The 21,092-nt window shown below is 47.9% G+C and overlaps 1 protein-coding gene across 1 annotated transcript; it reads left to right on the top strand.

Annotated features, from left to right (window-relative positions):
- The first annotated feature begins 7,157 nt into the window (after positions 1–7,157).
- On the top strand, positions 7,158–15,741 carry LOC124657692 (DNA mismatch repair protein MSH7-like). Its single transcript, XM_047196206.1, has 17 exons — positions 7,158–7,342; positions 8,061–9,120; positions 9,419–9,514; positions 10,009–10,064; positions 10,514–10,580; positions 11,133–11,228; positions 11,891–12,019; positions 12,098–12,131; positions 12,198–12,245; positions 12,445–12,641; positions 12,890–13,016; positions 13,103–13,380; positions 13,558–13,743; positions 13,864–14,250; positions 14,332–14,428; positions 14,856–14,983; positions 15,271–15,741. The coding sequence occupies exons 1-17, from the start codon at positions 7,158–7,160 to the stop codon at positions 15,739–15,741; spliced, it is 3,642 nt and encodes a 1,213-aa protein (XP_047052162.1).
- Positions 15,742–21,092: the final 5,351 nt, after the last annotated feature.

Genomic DNA, 21,092 nt, shown 5'->3' with positions numbered 1-21,092 from the left:
GTCCTGCTGGAGCGCGGCCTGCATAGCTTGTTCCTTAAGCTCCCTCAAGGCGGTCTTCTGGGCGTCCAGTGCCTCGCAGTGCTCCTTGATGAGCTGCTCTTTTTCGCCTAGGCACCGGAAGGAAAAGTGTTAGCAAGTAGCAACCGGTGAAACAAAAAGAACGACTCAACCGGAAGGAAAAAAGTGACACCTTGAAGAGTGGCAATCTGGACCTTGAGGGCCTCGATGGTAGCTTCCGGAACAGCTGTTGAACAAAAGATGCGTAAGTGTTAAAGGAAAACTTTCCGGTGAAAAGATGTCGGAGGAAAAGGAAGGAAACAAACCTTGGCAGTGGCTGTGGGCCTCGGCAAGGTCCCGGTGCTCCCAGAGGAGCTCCTCGAAGAGCTGCTTCCGGGCATCCGCGGTGCTCTGTTCAAAGAAGACAATTGTGAGAAAGAAAGAAACTGGGATCTTAACCCAAAACTCGGGGACTGGCTATGCCGGTTTCGCGCGTTTTTAGTTGAGTTTCGCGCTAAGAGCAAAGATCTTAACCCGAAACTCGGGGACTGGCTATGCCGGTTTTGCGCGTTTCTAGCTAAGTTTCGCGCTAAGAGCTACGCTCTCAACACGAAACTCGGGGACTGGGAAGATAGATAAGATCCGGAAAGAAAGAAACCGGTGATACGTCTCCGACGTATCGATAATTTCTTATGTTCCATGCCATATTATTGATGATACCTACATGTTTTATGCACACTTTATGTCATATTCGTGCATTTTCTGGAACTAACCTATTAACAAGATGCCGAAGAGCCGGTTGTTGTTTTCTGCTGTTTTTGGTTTCGAAATCCTAGTAACGAAATATTCTCGGAATTGGACGAAATCAACGCCCGGGGTCCTATTTTGCCACGAAGCTTCCGGAAGACCGAAGAGGAGTCGAAGTGGGGCCACGAGGCGCCGCCACCATAGGGCGGCGCGGCCCAGGCCCAGGCCGCGCCGACCTATGGTGTGGGGCCCTCGTGTGGCCCCCCACGTTGCCCTTCCGCCTACTTAAAGCCTCTGTCGCGAAAACCCCGGTCACCGAGAGCCACGATACCGAAAACCTTCCAGAGACGCCGCCGCCGCCAATCCCATCTCGGGGGATTCGGGAGATCTCCTCCGGCACCCTGCCGGAGAGGGGATTCATCTCCCGGAGGACTCTTCACCGCCATGGTCGCCTCCGGAGTGATGAGTGAGTAGTTCACCCCTGGACTATGGGTCCATAGCAGTAGCTAGATGGTTGTCTTCTCCTCATTGTGCTTCATTATTGGATCTTGTGAGCTGCCTAACATGATCAAGATCATCTATCTGTAATACTATATGTTGTGTTTGTCGGGATCCGATGGATAGAGAATACCATGTTATGTTAATTATCAAGTTATTACCTATGTGTTGTTTATGATCTTGCATGCTCTCCGTTATTAGTAGAGGCTCTGGCCAAGTTTTTGCTCTTAACTCCAAGAGGGAGTATTTATGCTCGATAGTGGGTTCATGCCTACATTGATACCGGGACGGTGACGAGAAAGTTCTAAGGTTGTGTTGTGCTGTTGCCACTAGGGATAAAACATTGATGCTATGTCTAAGGATGTAGTTGTTGATTACATTACGCACCATACTTAATGCAATTGTCCGTTGCTTTGCAACTTAATACTGGAAGGGGTTCGGATGATAACCTCGAAGGTGGACTTTTTAGGCATAGATGCGGTTGGATGGCGGTCTATGTACTTTGTCGTAATGCCCAATTAAATCTCACTGTACTTATCATGACATGTATGTGCATTGTTATGCCCTCTCTATTTGTCAATTGCCCGACTGTAATTTGTTCACCCAACATGCTTTTATCTTATGGGAGAGACACCTCTAGTGAACTGTGGACCCCGGTCCATTCTTTTATACCTGAAATACAAATCTGCTCGCAATACTTGTTTTTACTTGTTTTCTCTGCAAACAATCATCTTCCACACAATACGGTTAATCCTTTGTTACAGCAAGCCGATGAGATTGACAACCTCACCTGTTTCGTTGGGGCAAAGTACTTTGGTTGTGTTGTGCGGGTTCCACGTTGGCGCCGGAATCTCCGGTGTTGCGCCGCACTACATCCCGCCGCCATCAACCTTCAACGTGCTTCTTGACTCCCTACTGGTTCGATTAAACCTTGGTTTCTTACTGAGGGAAACTTGCCGCTGTGCGCATCACACCTTCCTCTTGGGGTTCCCAACGGACGTGTCAATTACACGCATCAATCGGCATCAACAAAAAGTTACAAGAAGGTTGGCGAAGCTTACCACCACGTTGCTGGTGGCGTCGTACCACACACTGTCGAACTCCTTCACGGCACGCTTGAGCCGCATGAAGTGTTCATCAGTAGATCGGGGCCCAGCGGGATCCGACGCTGGAAGGCGGTCCTTCCCCAAGCCACGGGTGGATGCGGAGATGTCCGCATCGTTCCATTTCTGGGCATAGGGGAGAAGGTGCCCCAGCTCCTTGCCCTCGCGCTTCAGCTCAACAATCCGGCCTAGGAGGCCGGAAGGTTTCTCTGGGACTGCAGCAGCGGCAGGCCCGACATGCAACACTAGAGGCTGCGAGCCGGTTGATGCGCTGCCTTCCACGGCTTTGCCGCGGGACGCCCCAGGCTTGAGGAATTGAGTGATCTTGGAGGTCGTCGGCGACGGCTTTGGCTTGCCCGCGGGAGGTCCTTGGCTAGGCGGCGGAGTTGGAGTAGTCCCGGCTGGCTCGAGGATAGGAGCTTCCGGGCGTGATGCTGAAGGGGCCGGCGCGGAGGTATCCGGCGTGGAGGTATCCGTCGCGGCCTTGGTGGGCGAAGAGCTTGGCTGCTTCTTCTTCTTCTTCTTTGGGGGGGGGGGAACCAGAGGTTCCGCCCGCCCAGCAGCTTCATTGTCGGCGTCGGTGTTGCTGGCGCCGATGTCTTGGGTCTTAGGAGGGGAGATAAGATCCTCCTCCGCGCGGTGATCTGGCGGTGTAGGGGCCGCGCGCCCCGAACTTGTAGTGCCTCCCGGAGGGGAGGCGGAAGGTGTTGCCGGCACCGGATGGTGCCGGGCTTGAGTGAGGAGGAGGAGTTGAGGTCCTTGCCGAGCCGGCGGAGCCCTCCGGCTTGGAGCCAAGGCCGGAGCGCGAGGGCGAGAGAGAGAAAAACGAAGGGTTGGGAAAGAAGCAACCGGAAAAGAACTTGGTAAGACCAAAACAAACAAAAAGAGAAGTAAAGAACTTACCCGGAGGAAACCGACATCTGCTTATGCTTGTAGCGTCTGGTGCCTACTTGTTTTCCCCCGATGACTTCCGTCCGGAGGCGCTTGGCAGGAGGAACTTGGCTAGAGCCGGCATCGGCGAGCGGGAGCCTTGTTCTTCTTGCCCCCGGACGTGAGTTTGTCCGAAACTCCCGGCCAACCTCGGCTCGCGGGGGGCGACGTGCTCATGGACCTGTGGGTTGATGTTGGCTGAGGGAAGATCTACAGAGGAACAATAACAGAGGAATATGAGAGATCAAAAAGAAGAACTACCTCAAGCAAGGTCAGGTCGTCAGACGAACCGGCTGGTTCCGGTGGAGATCTGCCGAGACGCGAGGCTGGAGTCCGGCCCATCTTCAGGTCTTGCCAATGAATGAAGGGGTCCGGGTCGAATTTGTCTAGAGCTCGCTTCCGGCAAGGGCCTCGCCGATCTGAGTCAATGCCGGGGAAGCGGTCCTTGGCCTGAAAAGCAAAGAGGAAAAAGGGTTAATCACAATGCAAAAGCTATCGGTATACCGACCCGAGTTGTGTAATTTCTTACTTCTTGGGTCGGGGGGTTAGTGGAACTGAGTGGCCGGAGGCCCCATTCCCAATCTTCCGGCATGGCAGTCTGGCAGATCTGCCTAGCCTTGAGGACAATGTCCTTTTTGCTGAGAGAAATTCCGGTGATCTTGGTAGGATCACCGGGACCGTACATCTCGCTCATCTTGTGCATGCGGCGCTTAAGAGGAAGCACCCGCCGCGAGATAAAGGTGCGGATAATATCGTCGGAGCAAATGTTGGTGTCCTTCATCAGCTGCTTCATGAAGCGTATAATCCGGTTGGTCTCTATGTGAGAGTCCTTTGGATTGTAGCTCCAGTTGGCCCTCGTGGATGGCGCCGGATTAAAAGGCGGCAAATCGATGAGATCTGCGGCGCCGTTGTTCTTCACATAGAAGAATGTCCCTTGCCATAGCCGGCATGACTCGAGACCGGTAAACTTGAAGAAAGGGCTCCCTTGGCGGGAGCCAATGATGCAAGACCCGCATTGTACGGGGGGTTTGGGTTTAGGAATTTCCTTGCCCTGAACGGAATTGATCCGAAGAGCAAAGAAACGGGCAAACATCTCGCGAGTGGGACGAATGCCGATGTAAGCCTCCATAAAGGTGGCATAGCAAGAAAGGTAGAAGATGGCGTTGCCGGGGAGATGGTGAGGTTGGAGCTGGTAAAAATTAAGGAAGGTCCGGAAAAAGTCAGAGACAGGAAGGCCGAAGCCGCGCTCGAAGTGAGCAAGGAAGACAACGCGTTCACCGGGTTCAGGCACCGGTTCAATCTCGCCGCGAGGAAGCCGGCAGGTTACTCCTTCCGGAATCCTCCTGGACCGGTAAAGCCAGTCGATTTCGTACTGGCTGACGTTGGAGCCCATCCAGGCCCCACGTGTAATACCGGAGGAATCTGTGCCGGAAGCTTCGCTAGAACTACCGGATTCATGGTTGCTACCGGAGTCTGTGTCCATCTGGGCAAGGTCGGCGGATAATCCGTCGGAAGATCTGCTACGTCGGCTAGCGGAGGAAGAGGCAGAAGAAGAGGTAGAGGAAGATTCCCCGCTAGACATGAAATCCGATGCAGAGAAACAAGAATCCCCCGATATACCCCCGCGCGAAGATCTACGAAAGAGAGAAAAAGCAAGAAAAGGAAGAAATAAATACACTACCAAGTTGAGATCTGGAGAGCAAGCAGAGAAGGGTAAACCCAGATTAAGCCTAACCTGAGGCGGCGGAGTCACAGAAGAAGAGGTTCGCCGGTGGATTGGCGAGCTTGCCGTTGGCGAGGAAGTCCGTCGACGGGGAGGTGGAAAAAAGCTTGAGGAAGCACCAATGCCGCAGCCACGAAAGGAGCACTGCAGAGGAACTCCGCGCGGCGAAGTTCGGCAACCTTCGGCGGAGCAGTAGCGGGAGTTCGCCGGGCGGCGGAGCTCGAGCGGCGAACGAAGCGGCGGAGGCGCGGAGAGCAACGGCACGTGCGCGAAGAAGTGGGGAATGCGAGAAGAGGAAGAAGAAGGAGCGGTTTCGCCTTATAAGGGAAGAGGGAGAAGTGGGCCGAAAACCGCTGGGCCTCGGTGGTTTGGATCGTGGGCCGCGACGGTTCACTCCACGGGCCGCCACGTGGCGTGCCGATACACGCGTGAAAATAGAAGGCCACGGGGAGGTGCATACGGATCCGGGACGGAGGCCGGGATTCGCCGTGAAGCGATTAATGCGCGCGCGAAGCCGAAGGAAGTGACCCACGACACTGACGCGTCAGTCAAAGTGCGCATGTCACTGTCAGGCGCGGGGCCCAAGATATTCTCGACTTCGCCGAGGAGGTGTTTAATGATTAAAGATGCCGGAGGATGAGATACCGGAGAATACCTTGTAAAGAGAAATAACGAAAATCCGAGCAAAGATGCCGGATCCAAGCCCAATGTTCGGATAGGTTAAACCGGTATCCTAAGTCGGAAGAACTCGGCATGGTGCGTTGGATAGAATCCGCCAGACTATACCAGCTTCGGGGACTAATGTTGGGGGGATGACCCCCGGTATGCCAAAGGCATGCCAAACCGGATGGTTTAAGCCATTAAGATACCGGTTTAATGTTCGTACCGGAGCATAGAGATAAGAAATTAGCTAAGTGAGGCTAAGCCGGTATCCCCAAGAGGGGTATGCCGGAACCGGGTAAAGAAGATACCGGGCTGCCGGAAAGAAGAGCACGTCGGCGGGAGCTGGTCAAAGATTCTCTCCAGAGCTAGAAGACAAGGATGAGCTAAGCGAAGTAGCTTTAAACGAAGGGCTGACGATAAAGAGGAGGATGACGGTCAAAGAAGCCGGAGGACGTCAGCGCCCCTGATTAAAGAAGACCCCGGTGTCACCTATGATTAAAGTAGCTTTGTAAAGTAGTTTGTCTAGTCAAAGATGCCATTAGGGTTTCTTGCCCTGTAAGCCACCCTCTCCCCTATATAAGGAGAGGGGGGAGCCCTCTTCACGGACACGACGAGAAGGAGGAAGAGAGACGCACGAAGAGAGCTAGGTTTAGAAGAACACATGTACTGAGAAACTTGTAACCTGTTGAGATCAATAAAGAAGATGATCTAGAGCGAGTTCTTCCTTATGTCTTTCTTCTTCAACCTCTAGCCTTGGCTAAGTTCTTGAGGAAACCATCCGGAAGTTCATCCCATCTAATCACAAACCCTCCCCCGAATCCGCTTGCGTCCATTCGGCCCCAACTCAAGCCATCCTATGGCATCTGTCTGTTCACCACGACGACACTGCAGCAGCCAACGCAACCGTCACCCGCGAGAGTGCCGAACGCCAACCTCCAGACACAAATCTTACTAGATCCGAAGACCGGCGAGAAGACCAGACCACATGCCCTCCGACGTCACCGGTTAGAGCGACGCCGAGATGGAGAAAGAGCAGAGGCAAATTATTCCGACGCGACGGAATCTTCTCCATAGAACGGCGCCCCAAGAAAACACTTGCCAATAACTACTGGCCGGAGCCGCTACTCCGGGGTCTCCACCCCCTCCCGTCGCCGGAACGGCCGACGGAGGAGGCAGGGACCGGCGGCTGGCCGGTGTAGTTTGCCGGCAGAGATCGCCCCGTTGTCGGAGCGGTTCCTGGTTTTGTGGGCTTCTGATCTGATTCGTGTGGACTAGCTATGAGGAAAAGAGAGAAAAAGGAGTAGATTTCGGAGGGGCGCGGGCCTCGGCCTCGCGCTTTCATTTCCCGCTCGCAAATTCCCCCGAATTATTTCATCGCCTGTGTCGCCTCTTCCCTCCCATTCCCATTCCCCCTCCATCGCTCTCGCCGCTTCTCCCGCCACCGCCGACTCCACCTCGAAGCTCCGACCTCCGAGGGCCCCTTCCCGGCCACCGCGATGCAGCCGCGGCGGCAGCAGCAGTCCATCCTCTCCTTCCTCCACCCGCGCCGGACCCCGGCGGGGGACCCCCTCGGCCCCGGCGCCGGCGCCGGCTCCACCCCCGAGAGGCCCCCGCGCCCCCCCGCCGCGTCCTCGGTCGACGGCATCATGGAGAGGCTCGCGCGGCCGCCGTCGCAGGGGAGGTACGGACGCGACCCTCTCTCGGTAGCGGCGGGATGCTAGGGTTTTGTTTGTCTGGGTTTGGGGCCGGTTCGCGATTATTTGCTGGATTGTGAGCTCGTGGCTTCGACCGGATCCGTATAGGTTGCTACTCTCGTCGTTCAAATCCGTGTCCCTCAACTCCAATTTTGTTTACTGTTTGTGCTGTTAGATAGTGCTCTGTGCGATTTATGTGTTGAGTCTACATTCGCAATTTTGCATGTTATGTTTGTAGCACGGAGAGAGAGCCCACCGTAGTTTACTGAGACCAAAGTAAGCATCAGATCTGCCGCTGCCGCAGACAATCGAAACGAACAATCCGTATGGGGTAGCACACAGCACCATCTGTTACAGATTCATAATTCCATGTGGTACACTCTGTTTTTTGCTGTAGTTAGCCTCAAGGTTATTGTATTTTGGGCTCAATGTTTAACCGTGCCAACTGTCCTTCACTTGAATGTACACTTGGAGTGCTGTAATGGACTAATGGTTGATTGGATAGTTGGATCGGGTCTATTTGTGTCTGTTTTGTTTATCTCAGGTGTTTGTTCTTGGTCAGTCCCCAGAGTATTTTGTTACTGGTTTCCATTGGTGGATTTTCCAGTTTTTGGATGTGCCACATCAGGCATTTCATTATACTTTTGGAAAACATTGTCCTGTTTTTGCCGTGCCATCATGATGATGCTCTTGTGCTTGCTGCAGAAACAAAGACGCCTCCCAGGTTAGGCATGTTGAGGAGAGAGCCTTACCTGGTAAAAATCAACGTATCTCAGATGAGCGCCCGAGTGCATTATTCTCCGGACCATACAGTGACGAGTACAGCAGAGAAACCACGCTATTCGCAGATGTCAGTCCTCTGCAGGAGCCGCTGAAATACTCCACAAGTTCTTCCATGGATAAATTTGTTAGAGCAAGCACACTGTTCCCAGAACCTGGTTCAGATGAAACTCTGTTTCAGGAGTGTCCGAAGAAGTTATCCTCAGAGTCTCCCAATAATCAGTACACTAAAGCTGCTTCAATGTTTGAAGACTTTGATGTACAAACTCCTTCCCAGGACCCCTTGAGGAGGAACTTCTCTGGGCCGTTTCGTGGAGCAGATACACCTTTATCAGAGTATGGTTCAGATCCAACTCAGCATCCGTCGAAGAAGTTACCATTGGTCTCCTCAAGTGGTGAACATGTCAGAGCAGCAACATCACTTGGACTTGGTTCAGATGATTCTCCTACAATGAATCACTCAAAGAAGCTATTCACTGGATCTGCAGACTCTTCATACATTAAGGCAACAAATCTGTTTGCGGAATTTGATTCGAATGGAACTCCACTGCAGAACCAGTCGAAAAAGTTCCCAGTTTTTCTGAACGCTAAACACACTGGAGCACCTGCTACACTATTTCCGGAACTTGATTCTGTTTCTCTGAAGCCAGAAACGCCACTGACGCGAGCAGTGACTCCTCGTGCCAAGCGAGTTCAACAGGACCACTCTCCTTTGTGGGGTTCAAACAAGAAGGTGAAATCAGCCCAATGTTCTCCAGTTGAGAAGATGGTTCATGATGAAATGGCTGAAGGTGCACGTAGTAAATTTGAATGGCTGAATCCTCCGAATATCAGGGATGCAAATAAAAGGCGGCCAGAGGATCCACTTTATGACAAGAGAACTCTTTTCATTCCACCTGATGCGCTGAGAAAGATGTCAACATCTCAAAAGCAATACTGGACTGTTAAGTGCAAATATATGGATGTTGTCCTCTTTTTCAAAGTGGTAAGTTGCATCATCAATGAATCATACACTGACTATTGGTAGTCTACTGTCAAGATTATTATCATGTGAAAGATTACTGCAATGCTAATCAGTATCTCATACCTTGGTGTCATATTGAGCGTTTGCTTATCCCTATAAATAAGAAATAGATGCTTTTTGCTCATCGGACTAGCGCAAGCAGTTTTACTCAATTACTCTATGCATATTGACAATCATGCACTGGAAGTTAGACATTTTAAATGAGGGGTTTTTCTGGTCAGATATATAACCTACAGAAGTGTTTTTCCTGTATGTGTAGGGAAAATTTTATGAGCTCTATGAAGTAGATGCCGAGGTTGGTCAAAAGGAACTTGACTGGAAAATGACTATCAGTGGTGTGGGAAAATGCCGGCAGGTACCCAAAATTCATAAACCTTGACCACTCTTATTTTGTCATTGGAATGCTTGGTTCTGACTTCCGAGTGTCTGCTGTACTGATCCTGCTAATGTAATTCATTTCCCATACAACTTGTGGATACCGTGTTGCTTCTGCGTAACAAATATCATTAGCCAGATCGTTTATCGTACAAAATTATTTATATGCTATATTGTTTGTAGTAGCTGGACAAAGTATGTGATATCATTCTTTTGGCATTGGGGAAATGATTGGCTAAAGCCTAAATTGTTCCAAGCTTTTAGCAATACATCACTTCATATGTTTTCAACCTCAGCAGCTTGTGTATTCATATTTTGTTGGCCACTACAGTAGAATTTAATGTTTTGTTTCAACTAATTCCTTTGTACTAAACCATCCTGAAGAAAAGGAGCTTTGTACCGCCTTTATATTCGGTAGCTTTATTACCACATTATGGCGCATACATGACATTAACCTTTTCATCTTATGTGAAGGTTGGCATTTCAGAGAGTGGGATAGATGATGCTGTTGAGAAGCTTTTAGCTCGGGGGTAAGTTCCTTGTTCTCCTTAGCATTGCTCATTTTAAGCATTTAATCATAACATTACCTTGAACATCAGCAAGTTTATGCTCAGTTATTCCGGTTGGCATTGATAGACATATTTTTGTTTCTGTCTTTGTTCTTGTTGATGATAATATGAGAAATCTACTCACTATATTCTTTACCAGTTTCTGTGCCACTATTGCTGAGTCCCAGAAAATTTAGACCTGTTCCATTGCTTGCACAATGCATTTAGTTTCTTTTTGAAGGCTACTCCCTCTGATCAGGAAAGATTGACGCTAGTTGTGCACATGACTAGCGTTAATTAAAGATGTTCAGAGGTAGTATATGATAAGTTTGTGATGTGACACATCCCTATAGTGTTGGATGCAAATTTCTTCTGCTCTATCATTATTTATTTTGCTGGTTCTACTGCTCATCTATCTGGTATTCCTCCAGATATAAAGTTGGAAGGATAGAACAAATGGAATCTGCAGTACAGGCAAAAGCTAGAGGACCAAATTCAGTACGTGTTCCACTCCCTTGTTGCCTGGATGCATTTTTAGAGTGTGCAGTCAACTCTTTGAAACTTCGATCACCAATATACCCAATAGTACTAGATTTATCATTAATACTTTGAAATAAGTACACTTAATAACTTTTGTTAACATGTGACTACAAAAGTAGTGGTGTGGCAGGCATGTTGGAGACTGTCGTGGTCTAAAATGTCTAGTACTCCCTCCGTCCTTAACTAAGTGACTCACTTTTTCTAGATACATATGTATCTATAACTAAAATACATCTAGATACATCCGTATCTAGACAAAGTTGAGTTACTTATCTTGGGACAGATGGAGTAGAAAAGAACACAGGTAGTAGTCATATACTCTTTGGCATGTGTAGCTGCACTTGAATGCAAATATTCAATTTTGGTTCATGTTTGAAGCGTAAGGTTTTTCTTAGAAAAAGGAGGTGGCACCCCTGGCATCTGCATCTACCAATGCACAGAACTTGTCCTTTCAAGATAGAAGAGACTGACCTCATAGAAGTGTAACCATTTTTTTGTGACTTACGCAAGGTTATTGAAAGGAAGTTAGTTCATGTTTCCACACCATCAACTGCTGCTGACAGCAATATAGGGGCTGATGCTGTTCATCTTCTTGCATTGAAAGAGGTTTGTCTTCTGCAGACAAAGCAGTGTTTCATTTGGGCCAATATGTTTTGCTATAATTTTGTAACTTCATATGATTTGCTATAATGTTTGTAAGTTCATCTTGTCCATGTTAGTAGACACAGCTCTACCACAAAAGCTAACTATCTGATAGTAAAGTACACTTCCCTCAAAAGACATGAAATAATTACAAACTCATGGTCTTGGACAAAATTACAAAATAACAAAGTAGATTTACATAAGCATAGCAATAAATCTAAGAACTGGTTTGACACAATGTATAAATATGTGGAATTTTATGGCAAGAATATAAAGGTATGTGGAGCCAATAAACGCAGAAGACATTTCTTGTACATATGCACCTATTGGCTTTATCTATATTTTTTCGTGAAAATGAAAAATGTTTAGATGCATTGATAGAAAAGATGGTTTATGAACAAGTCCAAGACCAAACCAACATCACACCATACAAAAGTAAAATGACATTTTCAGTGTCATTTTCCTGTGAAACATGCAGTGTTACATATCCTAGTTTTAATTATGTTAGTTCTTTTTGCAACTTGTTCTGCAAATGCTCTAAACCACCGTGAATTAGTTTTTAGCAACTATTGTTCATAGGTGATGTTGAGCTAATGCATCCAGACTTTCCTTTTTGTAATTTTCAGGTTGCCCTAGCTTCTAATGGTTCTCGGGTGTATGGATTTGCTTTTCTAGATTATGCTGCTCTTAAAATATGGGTGGGTTCACTCGAGGATGATGATTCATCTGCAGCTTTGGGGGCTTTGCTGGTGCAGGTAGGTTCTTTACTGTTGCAATTTTCTCCCTTTCATTTAACATATCAGAAATGATCAGTCAGTAGTATGCTATTTCAGGTGTCCCCGAGGGAGATAATCTATGAATCCTCAGGTCAGTACATATTTTATTTTCCATTTCCATGTATATAGGAACTAATATATGTCTTCTTTTGGTCAGGCCTCTCAAGAGAAAGCCGTAAATCTATGTTAAAATATGCCTCAGCAGGTTATATCTCATAATCGTTTGCTCTTTTTTTTCTCCTGAAATAAATCTTTTCCTCTTTTAGTGCTGTTATTTATCATTATATAGGTCCACCTTCTTTCTCATAATAGGCTAAACTAGCGACAGATTATAGCTCTTTTGTCTTGTAACTAGTAAACTGATATCAGAATTGTAAAGTTAAAGACCTTTCTTCTAACTGCAGGCTCTGTGAAAATGCAGCTGACCCCATTATCTGGGGCAGATTTCTCTGACGCTTCACAAATTAAAATGCTAGTGCATTCTAAAGGATACTTTAAAGCATCAACAGATTCCTGGTTATCTGCATTGGATTATTCAGTGAATCAAGAAGCAGTTATTTGTGCACTTGGTGGACTTATTGGTCATTTGACTAGACTTATGGTATACTTATGTTAATCCAACTCTTTGTTTCTTCGACTGCATTTGTTGCACACTTAAGATCTGCCAATTGATTGTGCCACTAGTAACTGCATTTTCCTTTTCAGCAATGCTTAAGAATTGCTTCAGAACACTGTAATTAGGCATCATTTTCCAGTATTTCTAAATTTAATGTGCTTGTCATAAGATTGCGTGCTACAACTTTAGCTGGACATGTGTTCAAGTTCTGATATGCTACAATTTTTAAACAGCTAGAGGATGCTCTAAAAAATGGGGAAGTGTTACCTTACAACGTGTACCAAACTTGTCTAAGGATGGATGGTCAGACTCTTGTGAACCTGGAGGTTTTCAGCAATAGTTTTGACGGGGGCTCATCAGGTATGGGTGCACCTTCTACCTACGCCCTGCTCTACTTAATATATCAAACACACATACACATTAAAATTTGTTTTACTTTGTTGCAGGTACTCTGTACAAGCACCTCAATCACTGCATAACTGCATCCGGTAAGCGGCTTCTAAGAAGATGGATATGCCATCCACTAAAGGATGTCAATGCTATAAATAGGAGGCTTGATATTGTTGAGGGCTTCATTCAAAATTGTGGGGTAGGCTCTATTACACTTGAGCATCTCCGGAAAGTTCCTGACCTTGAGAGATTACTTGGACGAGTTAGATCCACGGTGGGGTTAACATCTGCTGTTATGTTGCCCTTTGTTGGAGATAAGATATTAAAAAGACGGGTTAGTGGTTGTTCTTGTCTGTTTCAGTCCTAGCTTCATAAGCTTATTACAGCTTATATTTCTTTTTTTTGTGGTTTAGATTTAATAAAAAACTCTGAATTTTTTTCAAATTATGAAATTCTTCTTTCCTGTATCTAAGCTACTGACTAATGACATGTGACTTTCTGTATGTTCCAGATTAAAACGTTCGGCATGCTTATCAAGGGCCTTCGGGTTGGAATCAACTTATTAAGTGTCTTACGAAGAGAGGACCATGGTATCTCAGCACTGTCAAAGTCAGTGGATATTCCAACCCTGAGCTCTCTCGATGAACTAGTTCATCAATTTGAAGAGGCTATAGACAATGACTTTCCACGGTACCAGGTACTGGGAATTTCTCTCTGCATTTTCAATCAAGTGCTTATTTCTTTTTCTGTTACTGGCTGTCTGTTCTGGCTTCCACCAGTAATCTACCACTTATTGTCTGATTTGGAGTTTTAACAGGATCACGATATCGAAGACGATGATGCTAACACCTTGGCTATTTTGGTGGAACTATTTGTTGGAAAAGCTTCTGAATGGTCTCTGGTGATCAATGCCATCAGTGTTGTTGATGTCCTTAGGTCCTTCGCAGCAATGGCATTGTCGTCATCTTGTACCATGTGCAGACCACGTATTCTGGTGAAAGACAAAGTGCCGATACTTCGGATGAAGGGTCTATGGCATCCCTATGCTTTTGCTGAAAGTGCAACTGGGCCTGTGCCAAATGATTTATCTCTTGGCGAGGATTTATCTGGTCATAATCGCTTTGCATTTTTGTTGACTGGTCCAAATATGGGAGGCAAGTCTACTATAATGCGTGCCACCTGCTTGGCTATTTTACTTGCCCAGGTATGTATAACTAAATTTTGCTATGTATGCCCTCCTGCTTCCCTATTTAGATGTATAATTGGAATTTCTTCTGGTCTGCAGCTTGGATGTTATGTCCCCTGCACATCATGTGAATTGACCCCTGCTGACTCCATCTTTACGCGGCTTGGTGCAACAGATCGGATTATGTCTGGAGAAAGTAAGTAGTCATAGCCAGCAAATTTGGTCAGCCAAATCCTATGGCTTTTGGCCCAAAATGGAGTTACAAATTTAGTTTCGTTCCTAATTATTCTATGAAATAAATTCACCAGGGGAGTCACATATGGCATATTTTCCATTTAAAAAAATGTACAACATATATACATAGGACATACCCCAGAAAGATTACATCAGATAATTATATTCACAAATTGATTCCCAATAAGTCAAATACTCAAATGTGGTGCAGATAGAATGCATCCTGAATTTTTACATGATATAAATCTATTGAGTAAATCCGTGAAATCTCGATAGCAACTTAGAAAGCACTATCAATTTTCTTTTAGCCGTGGCATGAATCATGAATTAGATATGACATGTCAACCTTAACTTGGATTGTTACAACATTATTATTTGCATTCTTGCAGGCACCTTTCTCGTGGAATGTACTGAGACTGCATCTGTTCTTCAGAATGCAACCGAGGATTCTCTTGTCTTGCTTGATGAGCTTGGCAGAGGAACTAGCACATTTGATGGATATGCAATCGCATATGCTGTGAGTATTTATATCTTCATGCTCTATTATTTCATCACCATGCTTGCCATACCTTGCAACCTTCAGTATGCCCTTATGTGGTAGATGCCGTTACTGTGGCCTAAGGTGCGTTGGCCACATCTGTAATTGACGAGATAGCCAGAACCTGATCAATTTCTCACTTTCAGCATGGGCATATTATGATGTGCTTTTGCCCTGTCTCTGCATTGTTCATCATTCATATGGATCTCAATCGTCTGACAAAACATTTCATGCTTCTGCTAAGTGCTAACTCTATTGTGCCCCAGGTATTCCGCCACCTGGTGGAACAGGTGCGATGCCGTCTGCTCTTCGCCACACACTACCACCCTCTCACGAAAGAGTTCGGCTCCCACCCCCATGTGAGCCTCCAGCACATGGCTTGCATGCTCAGGCCAAGGAGTGGAGGCAGCGGCGAGAAGGAGCTCACCTTCCTCTACCGGCTCGCGTCAGGCGCCTCCCCGGAGAGCTATGGCCTGCAGGTCGCTACGATGGCAGGGATCCCGATGTCCACAGTGGAGAAGGCGTCAGTCGCGGGCCAGATGATGAAGTCGAAGATTGCCAGGAACTTCAAGTCGAGCGAAGGGCGAGCGGAGTTCTCCACCCTCCATGAGGACTGGCTGAGAACAATCCTGGCGATCGGTGGTGTTAAGGATGGGCACCTGGACGAGGACACCATGGACACGATGTTCTGCGTCGCCCAGGAGCTTAAGTCTCACTTCAGGAAAGGAGGAAGATGATGCCACTGAGAAGTCAGCACTGACCACTAATTTATCAGTGTTTAAGATCCGTTTCAGTGCTATGTCTTTAGTCTGCAGTTTTTGATGGCATGTGTTGTGTACTGTCAACTGTTGACTTGTCTTAGGGTCTTGTATATCCCTTGGTGTTTTTTTTTTGAGAAAATCCCTTGGTGTTTATAAGAACGCAAGCCCACTTTGACCCGAGTTGGCTAGGGTGCATTGCTCGGTTTGTCTCAGTAACTTCTCCGAGTTTGCCAAAAGAACTTCACGACATGCACATTCCTGTTTACTCATATTAATGGAGAATTTCGACGTTTTGCCAAGATTAAGCATGAAAACCTAAAAATTCAAGCCGAGTTTGTGAGCGTCGACCTGGAGGCTGGAGCTTGCATAGACAGCAAGCCCACTTGCAGAGAAAAGAGCTTGTCGCCAGTTTCAGGCATGATCATCCCCGTGCACGCCGAGCTGTACCTCTTCTCTCTTCCTACCCACATCGCTTCTTAGCTCCTCGCCATTAATGAGCAGGTACACCATCCGCTGCATCGTTCGTCACAGGCTAAAAGGAGGCAAGCAGCTAAGCAACGAATCAATCAAACGCATGCAGAGAACAGCTACAGTGCTCATATCACGAATGCACGAGTAGCTCACCCACGCCGATGCATTGACAGTCCAACTCAAAAGCGTATTTCAGAATTTTCGCAAAAAAGAAAGCACTATCGTACTTTTGTTGGCCCAAACCCGGCAGCAACTTTGCCAAGACGTTCCATCGAGACCGCGTACAACAACTAGCGAACCTTCGCCAGTATGCATACCTACAAACCAATCCGTAGCTACGTGTGCCTACAACATTATTAGAAAGGTGGCGCATCTTTTTTTTAAGAAACATGGTACAAACGCAAACACTCACATACACGCGCATACGCTCTCCCATATGAACGTACACATGCATACCCTACCTCTCTGGGTGGGTATTTTACCTGGTTCACACCTTGCCATCATGGGCTGAATCGACTTATTGCCTTCGTGGGCATTGTCGTATACCGGTGTATAGCCTGCATGAGCATTTTATCGGGTTCACACTTTGCCATCATGGGCTGAATCGACTTATTGCCTTCATGGGCATTGTTGCAATGATATTGGGAGAACCATGATATTTGGTGAGCTGAGATAATGAGCCATGATACTTTGGCAATTTTGGGAGATTTGGAGATGCCTTGATATATTGGCGAACCGAAATAAACAAAGATTTGGAATATCCTATAATGCCCTGTTGAGCTGGCAAAACGACATAAACGGTGAGACGCATTCATGATGTGATAACAATTTGGGGAAAACGAAATAAACGATAACATGAGATATTTTATTTATTTATGATATGATGAGCCGAACTGGGTGATGATGCCATTAATACTTGGTGAAGCATTTTTGCCCGATATTTAGTCATGCTAAAAGACATGGTTAGTCAATGCATATACATAATAGATATTTAGCCTTAGTGACAAAACTATGTGGAGGTATGCCGGCTCGGTTTCCTCCGAGCCCCCGAGTTACAGCTCTAGCCTAGGGTATAACAAGAAGTGGACTAGCCAGCTAGCCCCCGGGTCAAGACAAGTGGGTCCTGGGGGAACAGTAAAGGACATGCTAGGGAGTGATAGCCCCCGAGTGTTGTTCGGGGTTATGCACCCGTGCGTGCTGCAAAGCCTACACGGTAAGTACCTACCGGAGCGATGGTGATGACGAGCCTCTGAGCCTTGCGGATGAAAGGCGGGAACGCCGCGCTGGCGGCGATGAAGAAGATGGAAACGTCATAGAGAGGACGGTGAGCCGTGCAGCTCGCGACGATGATGATGAAGCTGGCGAAGCCGTCCGGCGATCCGAACCCCGTAAGCTAGCCTAAGGCGCTCGCCGGAGTCTGAAAGTTCAGAGATGGTAAACCTAGAGGGGGGACGAATAGGTTTCTACAAATTTTAATTCTTTCTTTGCAATGTTAGGCTTTGCGGAATATAAAGATGAGCCTAATGCAAACTAGGTGAAGCACCCTATATGATGATACAAGTAACTCGAGCACGAAGGCTCTCACAGGCAGTTATATCACAAGTAAAGAGTTCGGTTAGGGATAACCGATAGCACGCGGAGACGAAGGTTTATTCCCGTGTTCCCTTCCTTTGCAAGAAGGTACGTCATGTTTGGAAAGGTGGGGGTCCCACGAAGGCTCACCTTCTTCTCCGGAGCCTATCCCACGAAGGAATAGCTCACTCACTTGTGGTAGGCTTTGAGGTAGCCTCAAAACCTTCACAATCTTGTCAGGAGCAAATCCACAGCCCGGATGCTTCCAGACTTCTTTTGCCTACCTAGGGTTTCCAAGAAACCCTAGCGAGCAGGTATCTCGATGAATACAAGGGGGAACCATATTTGGCTCGGTGGAACTATAGGTCAAGGCCTCCTCTAGCTTTTCCCCGGAGGGATTTGAGTTTGGGTGGACGAGGAGGGAGATCTGAAGGTTTTGGAGCTCAACAATGGAGTATGAGAGAGAGAGAGAGAGAAATGTCTTGAGCTTTTTGCACTAGTCTCCTTACCCCTTCAAGGAAGAAGAAGGGGCTTATATAGTCTTCCCGAGATAAGAGTTGTTTGAGACATCAGAGTCGAAGCACCCGGCAGCTGACCCGGTAGTACCGGGCCACATACCGGGCTACCCAGCAGCAGCACCCGGTATGCCGGGCTGCGTGCCGAGTTGCCTGGAAGCAGCACTCGGCCTGCCGGGCTATGTGCCAATTTTCCCTGGAGCTTCAGATCTTCTTCTTTTCGGGCAACCCGGTAGCAGCACCCGGTGGGCCGGGCTATGTGCCGAGATTTCCGGTAGCAGCACTCGACCTGACGGGCTGTGTGCCGAGTTGCCTGGAGCTTCCGTTCTTCCTCCCTTCTCGGAACAATTTTTCCTCTCAACATTTTTGGTGTGAAGATTATGTGGTAGGATGTGTATATGTGGCTTTTGCAATATCCTCTTTAAAGAAGAGAGACAAAACACCGTCACTAGTTGAGAACATCAATTGGGGGTCTCTCACCACCTCGCATCCCCGTATGCCGACTGAAAACCTTTCTCACCACCTTGCAACCTCGTATGTGGACTAAAACCTGTGTGTACACTTATAGAAACTAGTAGTCCACACGATAACTCCGTTGTCATTGTTAACCAAAATAATGGTTAAGGGTAAAATACCCTTACAATCTCCCCCTCTTTGGTTAACGATGACAAACCGAGCTAGAGTCATACAAAGATATTATGATGAATTTGTTATCACCAGAATTTGACCGAGTCAGAGGTGGGCCGCGATCAAGATGGATTTAAAGATTATACATAGAAGAAATACGTGAATCGGCCTTTATATGCTAAGTTTGGGCTAGTTGGCCCGTGTATCTGTAATATAGTAGGATACGTGTCGGTTAGTTAGAATTTGTCTCGTGCACGGTGGGGATTATCCCACGTTAGAAAGTCCCCGGACTATAAATATGTATCTAGGGTTTATGGAATAAACAACAACCAACGTTCAACCACAAATCAATCTCGGCGCATCGCCAACTCCTTCGTCTCGAGGGTTTCTACCGGTAAGCATCATGCTGCCTAGATCGCATCTTGCGATCTAGGCAGCAGAAGCTTTATGTTGTTCATGCGTTGCTCGTACTGAAGCCTTTTTGATGGCGAGCAACGTAGTTATCATAGATGTGTTAGGGTTAGCATAGTTCTTCGTATCATATGCTGTCGTAGTGCAACCCTTGCATGTCTAGCCGCCCTTACACCTATCTTAGGTGTAGGGGCGGCACCCCGCTTGATCATTATTTAGTAGATCCGATCCGTTACGGTTGCTCCTTGTTCTACAAGGATTAGTTTAATATCTCGCAATAGTTAGGCCTTACAAAGGGTTGGAGGATCCAGCGGCACGTAGGGTGTCGTTTGCTAGTCCTAAACAGGATGTTCCGGGGATCAACCTCGTGTTGGTTTTTAGGCCTTGTTTAGGATCGGCTTACGATCACCGTGCGTGGCCGCGAGGCCCAATCGTGAGTAGGATGATCCGATTATGCGGTGAAAACCCTAAATCGTCGTAGATCGAGTTAGCTTTATCTTGATCAAGCGGGACCACCATATATTCGTGCACCTCGTACGAATCATGGGTGGATCGGCTCCTTGAGCCGATTCACGGGATAACCCGAGAGCCGATCGAGGCTCGTATTTAATGTTTACGTGTATGCCATGCAGGAAACTAAGCGAGGCATCTCCATCACCTTCCCGACCGGGTATAGGTCGGGTGGCACGCCCAAGCATCGCATCGGACGTGTGTACCGGAAGCTTTGCGGGCCGTCGCTCGGAGGGACCGGGGCCAGCCGCAGCCCTAAGTTGTTCCCGGCTCTCTCGTGTTGCCCGTCGCTGCCCGCCGGTGGGTTTCTGACGACAACACATTCTGGCACGCCCGGTGGGACCATCGTCTACATCAACCACATTGCCATCTACATCTGTGATGGCGGACGGCACGCCAGTCACGTACGAGGATCTGACCGACGAGCTCAGGAAGAAGTATGACGAGGTCAAAGCTATCCTCGAGGCCGATCTCATCGGCTCTTTCCACAGAACCCGTTCACATGGCATCAGGTGGAAGGGGTTCTCGCCTGACGGTGCGCTCGACGGAATAGACCTATCCGCCCCATCGGAAGAACGCACCAGGTCCCTGCGGCAAGAGATCAACTACATGGTAGCTCACTCGCTACATCGCCACTCTGAGAACCTGGTGAACACTTTGGAGCGTGTCGCTCTTCGGGTGATCCAGGAGATCATGAGGCACCAGTATTCGCCGTCAGGACCAGCTCTCGGGACGCATCAAGGAGAGATGCCACTCCAGTCCCGTCCACCGCTGCCATTTGCATGGGCAGCACCAGAAGTGCCGAATTCACCGGCATTCGTCGTCTACAAGATCGGTGGTGACCCTAGTGACTGCCAGTTCTTGCAGGAGGCGCCTAAGGAGATCCCTCACGGCTACATGTGCACATATGTGCCAGACTGCGGTAACTGGGCACTCACAAACCAGGCCACAACATCAAGGACTTCTGGGAAAACAGGAGGAACGTCAGCGATAGATCTTGAGAAGCAGACGTGGCTAACCAAGTACGCCACCCCGACGAACCTCCAGAGCTCAGCTCCTGCAGTTGGCTCAGAGCTGGAAAAGCAATCATGGCTGGCTAAGTACGCCACCCCGGCGAATCTTCAGAGTTCGACTCCTGCAACCAGCACCGCGGATCAAATCAGCACGATCCTGAGAGACCAGTTCGGCATGGTGCCGAAAAGGAGGACAGTCGGCTATTCC

The sequence above is a fragment of the Lolium rigidum genome, chromosome 5, assembly GCF_022539505.1.
Source record: "Lolium rigidum isolate FL_2022 chromosome 5, APGP_CSIRO_Lrig_0.1, whole genome shotgun sequence".
NCBI classification, from domain to species: domain Eukaryota; kingdom Viridiplantae; phylum Streptophyta; class Magnoliopsida; order Poales; family Poaceae; genus Lolium; species Lolium rigidum.
This window is presented reverse-complemented; position numbering and strand designations above follow the sequence as displayed.